Source organism: Gobius niger (assembly GCF_951799975.1).
Source record: "Gobius niger genome assembly, chromosome: 1".
In the NCBI taxonomy this organism is placed as follows: domain Eukaryota; kingdom Metazoa; phylum Chordata; class Actinopteri; order Gobiiformes; family Gobiidae; genus Gobius; species Gobius niger.
Genome location: NC_136852.1, coordinates 65703095 through 65710168, shown reverse-complemented (window position 1 = coordinate 65710168; position 7074 = coordinate 65703095). Strand labels below are relative to the sequence as shown.

The following is a 7074-nucleotide window of genomic DNA, read 5'->3' as shown; positions in this document are numbered from 1 at the left end:
TGCAAGTTGGTCATTTTATGCTCACTACTGCCACCTCAGGTTATAGATGTCACTGCACCTTCTACATTAAGCTCATGCATGACGGCACTTCAGACCCGAATTAACACCTTTCTGAGTGACAGTGCAGGATTTTAGAGGCAGTTGTGGTGAACAGGTCTGGGCTCCTTCTACACATTAGGACAAGGCTGGAATATGTAAAGGAAAATACAAATAATTGCTACTTTTTCCACTGTGAGTAAATATTATTCAGTTTGTATTTTCTGGGAATTTTCTTTGTGAACAACATAATTTCCACATGATTTTATGTTTTGTTTCACACAATTTATGGCATCATTGAAAATAAATCAGACCTTTTCGCTCAAACAGTTACTCACAGTACTCAAGTAACATTTTCTCCAAGTACTTTTTCACTTTTACTTGAGTAAATATTTTTGGCTAGTTTCAACCTCTTGACCCCCGCCTGAACCGAGCACAATTTCTACAGTTTGGCTTTACCCAAATCGAAAAGCTTCCTGAACAAAGCGTCAAAACAGCGACAAAAACGAGGAGGAAAATACGACCCAAAAAAAACAAAAAACAAAAGTGACAAAAACATGCCTGAAAAGTGAGGGAAAAGCCACAAATAAAGTGACGAAAACTCGACACAAACGCTTTAAAAACGTGATAAAAAACGCGGCGACAATGCAACCAAAAAGCTACGATCAGTTTTGTAGGTCTTAGCTTTCAAATGAGGCGCTACACTGGCCTATAGACAAATAGATTTGGGTAAAACTGAACTGGAGAAAATGTGCTCAGATAAAGTGTGGGGTAAGAGGTTAAAGAAACTTCCTCGTCCAGGGAAAGCGGAGTCTCCAGGCCGGAGATCCATCTGTCCAATCTCACCCACATTTTATTTTGGCTACACTTTAACTTGAGCTTCTTTGTATTGTGCATGTTTTTTTTAAAATAAGCCAAGAAATAGTGAGGCGCTGCCTAAAACCCATTCACAGCCCATTACCGTGAGAAGTGGATTAACGTAGCTGGGCTTGTGGGGGGTCCTGTGCAGCTTGGATTGCACCGAGATATGCTAGATTAACATGAAAAGCCCGCTGGCATCTTCCCCTGTCACTTTCTTGCCTTTTTCTGCGCTCGCTGATCCAAACCTAGTTGATCTTGTTGAACGCAGAAGCCCACCAGCTCGAGTGTGCCCTTACGTAAGAGCCCTCCAGGTAATGGCAGCGCCTTTCTACTCGAGTGGACAAATCAAATCAGCCATGTCAATGCAGGACCAGCGTCCATATATAGAAGACTGGGACCTGCGGAGTGTCACAGGGCATCGTCGTCAAAAGCACTAATTTGTTCTCGATCAGCAAGGATTATCTATTTACCTCGGATTATGTCATGCAATACTTTCTTGGAAGGTTCCCAGAAAACATTAATACAAGCAGTCTGTTTGAATGATGAATATTACAGCGCAACTTTTACTAACGAGTTGTTGTATCTTCCTGAGACATCATTTTGACTGGAAAATAAAGGGTCTTCTCTCGCTGCAACCAGATGGCGAGTTTGGGAGTTCTTTTGCACAACCAAAGTCTAAATTGTGAGGAAATTGTGCATTTAGTATTGCTTTTTTTTTTTCATATAAAGTTTAGGGTCAACATTTAAAGCAGTACTAAGTAACTCTTGCCCCTAGAGGCCATAAGCGCAACTGCAGGTGTTTTAGCAAGTTCCGATTTTTTAACTTATTGATTGTCTTGGAGAGTAAATACTACGCTGACAGAAAAGGCAAAGGGAGAGAGGGATATTGTACATCCAATTATACAATGGAAATATTTTTTTTTCACTTAAACTTGGCTGTAAATACTGCTTAAAGTGACGCTAGCCCGCAGTTAGCTTTGCCTGTTAGCGTGTTAGCTTCTTCTGGCCAGAGACACCAGGGGGAGATGAGAGACCCTCCAAGCATCCCACAAACACTTGTATTACCCCCACAGGGACTACGAAAAGGATGTATTAAGGTAAACACGTTACTTAGTACTGCTTTAAGTCAGGGGTCCTCAAACTTTATTCTCTGGGGGCCATATTATCATTCCAGACTGTGATGGGGGGCCGGGTCGGGTTGGCTATAGACCCAAACCAAAAGGCCTCATTGGGAAATAGAGATTACTAGCCTGGCACAGTCATCCCCACTACTATATCCACAAGATCAACACTTGATTCGAGGCACATATTTGTTTAGCTGTAGTGGTTTCCAAAAATAGTAACCAAGTCTTCACACTTTGTTTTAATTTGAAATACTACATGTACTCCATTTATTTTCATTTTCAAAGAAAAGTTTCATTTACCACGTGGCTAAAATGTGTTGTTTATATCCTGATCTATTATTTCAGTGCCCCTGCTTTACACGTGTATTTAAGATGCCCCCTAGTGGCTGGAATGTTACTGTTACTGGCAAGAGACTTACTTTTTTTTTTTTACATACTCAGGGATTTGTGCTCTACAAGTCAGGGGCCGGGTTAATCATCTTGTGCCGGATTTGGCCCGGATTTGGCCCGCGGGCCGTAGTTTGAGGACCCCTGATTTAAATTGATGTCAACAATAGAAAAGCTTTCATAGCTGTGATACTATGCACTATTAAGGGGCGACTAGGTATCAACTCCGCAGGGTGCCTTTTTATTCCTTTTGTTATTTTGAAAAAGTAAAATATGGCAATAAAACCAGACATGTTATGGGAATGCCTCATCTGCAACTTCATACTTTTTGGAGATCATTTCATCTTCTCCTTGCTCCATTGATCACATTAATAGACATTTTGCTCTAGGGTGCCTAAGCTTTGACACCCCACTGTTATCACTGTGTAAAAAAACAACAATAACCGATTGAATCGTTTATTTCATTGAACAATTCTTGAAATGTGACCAAACAATTTATTTTTTGTCCATCTCACGAACTTTGAAGAACATTAAGGCATTGATCGTAATCATAAAAATGTGTTCATGATTTAGAGCGAGCCAATGCAACATGTATAAAACAAACATTTGAAGAGGTATTGTCCTGCACATTCTATCTTTTTATTATTCTAGTCAAAAAGATTGATCAGTGTGAAAAGATGAAATGGCTTTAGAAGCAAAAAAGTTAACATACGGCTTTCTGTTAACTATTGCATAAACCATTACCCCAGTTTCATAGACGTTGCATTAAAAAATACAAAATTAAAGAACTATCCTCATAATAACTTTATCATGTAGTATTGCCTCCTATATTTTTGTTGCATACATGTTTCCCCCAAAAAGTCAGTCACAGACCTTGCTCCTTATCAGCTTAATTGACTTCTACAGTCAAACCACGAGTCTAAACAACACGCAAACGATTCCACACTTTCTAGATCTGCTGCATAGGCTTCAGGTTTGGAGACACCTGGAAGAGACAAATTGCCACTTTTAATTCCCCAAACTAATTATTAGAAATGTATGAAGACTTACCAAATGCACATTGAGATACCATACATTGTTTAATTTCAACATGATTTTGAAAAGGTCGTTTTAGAGTCGTAGTTGATCTCTAAAAATAGATGTGTTTTTTTTAGCCACTCACCTCAAACTCTGTGCCGGTGCAGGCTTTGATATCCTCTGGAGTGAGTCCCTCCCAGATCTCGATCAGAGTCAGGCCTTTTGTCAGATCCACATCAAACACAGCCTGCGGACACAAAAACAGCACTTTACGAGGACTACGTCGACTACAGCAGGGCACTGTGGGGGCTACAACGCTGCAGGGTCAAATGTGCAGGTGTAAAAGCACTATTTAAGTTAAAGTAACCAAAATGAACAACAACAGCAAAAACAGTGGAATTGAAAAAGTCAAGTTTGTTACAGAAGAGTGGAGGAAAAGTAATCACTCTCTCGATCCATTGTGGTCAAGGTTTTCAAAGTCCTCAACTGGCCCGGGTTGTTTGAGTGGAGGACTTTCACTTAAAGCGGGTGAACGCGGCGTTGGGATGAAGGAGGGGTACAACATTTGAGAAAAAAAGGACACAGATCATCAAATTTGGAGCAACATAACCACCTCTACTTAATCATAAAGACACAGTGAAACAGTTACTGCCTGGAAAGAAGTGGAAAAGCCGGATGACAACACAGCAGCTGTGGTTTGAAATGCCCTTCCTGAGCCCACGCGTTCCGATCAAAGGAATTATATGCATCAACAAACTGAAAACACAAACACAATGAAGAGCGCACTGGGTCACAAACATGTTTTAAGGGGATTTTACCATGACATGATCGTTGGACAGACAGGTAGCTACTGCAAATTTAAACCATACAATATTGTAGGCTATTGCTATGATATCCAGGAGAGAAGAAGGGGGGAAAGCGAGATTTGCGTCAAGTGTCAGAGAAAGGTAGTAAAACTGTTCCACTCGTCACCAACGCACAAGCAAAGAATCCGTAAACTATTTTCATTTACATCTCAGTGGCGCTGCCTGAAGTGAATTAATGTGAGCGTCTGATTCAAACCCTTTCAAGCGTCTAAATAGAAGCAGTTAGGTGAATAGGCACCTTAAAGGGACTATACAGAGTTGAAAATGTCATAATTATGTATTTATCTCCCCCTACATATTCCAACAATGTCCTAAGGTGTAGAATGAGCCCAGACCTATTCACCACAACTGCCTCTAAAATCCTGCACTGTCACTCAGGAAGGTGTATAATGTTAATATTGAAGGTGCACTTCAAACATTTGACCTGAGGTGGCAGTAGTGAGTATAAAATGGCTAACTTGCATCTAGCCCCTTTAAGAAGCTTCTTCATGCTCATCTGTTCATTGGTAATCAAGCTGATTTTAAACTCTCCTCTTCCTCAAAACAACACCTTTTGGTCAAGGAAAGGAGATCGTATTAGAGAGGGGTTAATTAGGGGGGCCATGGTAATGTAAGTTATTTCTTGGAATTACCTTGGAGTAACTTTTGATGGGATGTCCCTAGAACGGCATACTAAACAGCTGATCAGAAACTGTAACTTGCGTAACATCTCTAAGCTCAGACATATGATTTCATGTCACGAGCTTGAGTGACTGTTCATGCTTTTGTATCCTCGCGGGACTATTGTAACAGCCTGCTTACATGTGTTAGTAAAAAAGGTTTGGCTCGTTTGCAAGTAGTCCAAAACTCTGCTACAAGGCTTTTGACCCGCACCCACAGGAGAGCCCATATTACTCCAATTTCATCTCTTTACATTGGCTCCCTGTCACGCACAGAATCAATTTCAAAATCCTGGTGCTGACTTTTAGGACTCTTCATGGTCAGGCGCCTGAATACATTAAGGGCCTGATCCAGCCTTATGTCTCCAACAGGAGCCTGAGGTCCTCCACCCAGAACTTGTTGATGGTCTCTCGCACTTGTTATAACACCCGAGGAGACAGATCATTTAAGGCTGTCGCTCCTTGCCTCTGGAATGAGCTGCCTCTGTCTCTGCACATGTTGGATTCTGTGGACAATTACAAGTGTCAACTTAAGTTTAGGCAGGCTTTCTCGCCTCAGGAATATGTACTTCTATTGTAATGTGATGTAATGTGATGTGTATTGTTTTTACAGTATGTTTTTTATGGGAAGGCTTTGTGACCCTGGTCTGTGAAAGGTGCTATATAAATATAACTTCACTTACTTAACTTAAATGAGACCCAAGTGATCCAATGACCCTGTGGAGGAAAGTTTAAAACCAGCTGTATTACCAGAAACAGAGGAGTATGAAGATGCTTCTTAAGACAGAAGGTGAAATGTCCTAACATCGAACAATCCAGATGAGGACTTTGAAAGCCTCTACTACAATAAATTACCCACAGTGTCTACTCAGAACGAAGAAATACTATGGTAAAGAAATGTGTGGCCAAGCTACCAATTAAGAGACTCATTTACACAGCTCTGAACATTCCACCACATTCAGCACAAAAGCCTTGTCCTCAAACGCCCGCCTTTCCCAAAACAGAATCGCAAATTCACGCATTGCTCTGCACAATTACAATGTAGAAAAAGGCGGCGCAGCGTCTTCAACTCTTACACGGGGAGGCAGGAGTCGGTGGGTGCCGTCGCTGTGGCTCGCCTCGGCGGGCAGTGACAGTCCCATCCAGAACACTGTCACACTCTCGGCTCATTAGAAGCACACGGGGCGACAGGGAGACAGGGCGAGCGACACCATCAGCGCACACGCAGACCTCACCGAGAGCAAAGGTCTGAGCGGGACAGCGGCTATAGCACGCTCCCCGTGTTAGGGAGTCTTTGGGCTAATGGTTCATACGCAGACTGAAGTTGAATGGGGAGTGAACAATAAATGACACAAGATGGTGAGATAACAATTAAGTATTAAAATGTCATAAATACAAATACTCTGTGTGACCACCACCACAATTAAATGGTAAATAAGTGGTAAAGAAAAGCATCAAGGAGCCAGTCACCCATTCTCCCTCTCATCCATACACCAGCATATGCAGACACTGGAGGCAAGGAGGGTGAAGTGTCTTGCCTAAGGACACAACGACAGTGTGCACCTTCGAACTGCAGATCCTCCGATCACAAGACGACCCGCTTTTCTCTCAGCACCACCGTCGCCGTCAATTCATTCCAATTACACCTTGAGCTGCCCACTGTGTGCTTCTACATCCAATATTGATATTGTGGAACTTCAATCATTTGACAAAGATCTCCTACAGCGGCTGAGAGAGGGAATATAGCAGCTACAGGCTCAGGCCGTGCAACAATCACCTACTATTGTGCCAGAACATGTTGTTCTAATCCAAGCTCAAAATAGCTTTACACTTTGTACGTCTGCCTGACCCGTGATAATTGTCTAATTATTGTCTAATTTAGGAGAGCTCAATGTTTTTCCTTGGAGGCCCATAAAAGCAGTTGTGGGACGCAATTACGTTTTGCATGATCAATTGCCCTTTAACTGTACTGGGAAAGACTGGATTTGCATCTTACTATGATCACTCTAATGCACAGTATTATCCATAACTTTTACAAATCTCACCACCCCGTCATGGGCCCAACATTAGACATGCCTGGCCTAAAGTGACAATTAAAGAGGGGGAATTAACACTTTGGTAATA

At 41.8% G+C, this 7074-nt stretch overlaps 1 protein-coding gene across 1 annotated transcript in view; it reads right to left on the bottom strand.

The window, feature by feature from the left end:
• Positions 1-3141: 3141 nt before the first annotated feature.
• Positions 3142-7074, bottom strand: part of oxct1a (3-oxoacid CoA transferase 1a) — a 61025-nt gene continuing 57092 nt past the window's right edge. The window contains exons 16-17 of the mRNA XM_079552555.1: positions 3571-3672; positions 3142-3393 (exon numbers count right to left, since the gene is read on the bottom strand). Of these exons, the coding sequence (XP_079408681.1) occupies positions 3358-3393; positions 3571-3672 (138 nt within the window). The 3' untranslated portion in view covers positions 3142-3357. The remainder of the gene's footprint in view (positions 3394-3570; positions 3673-7074) is intronic.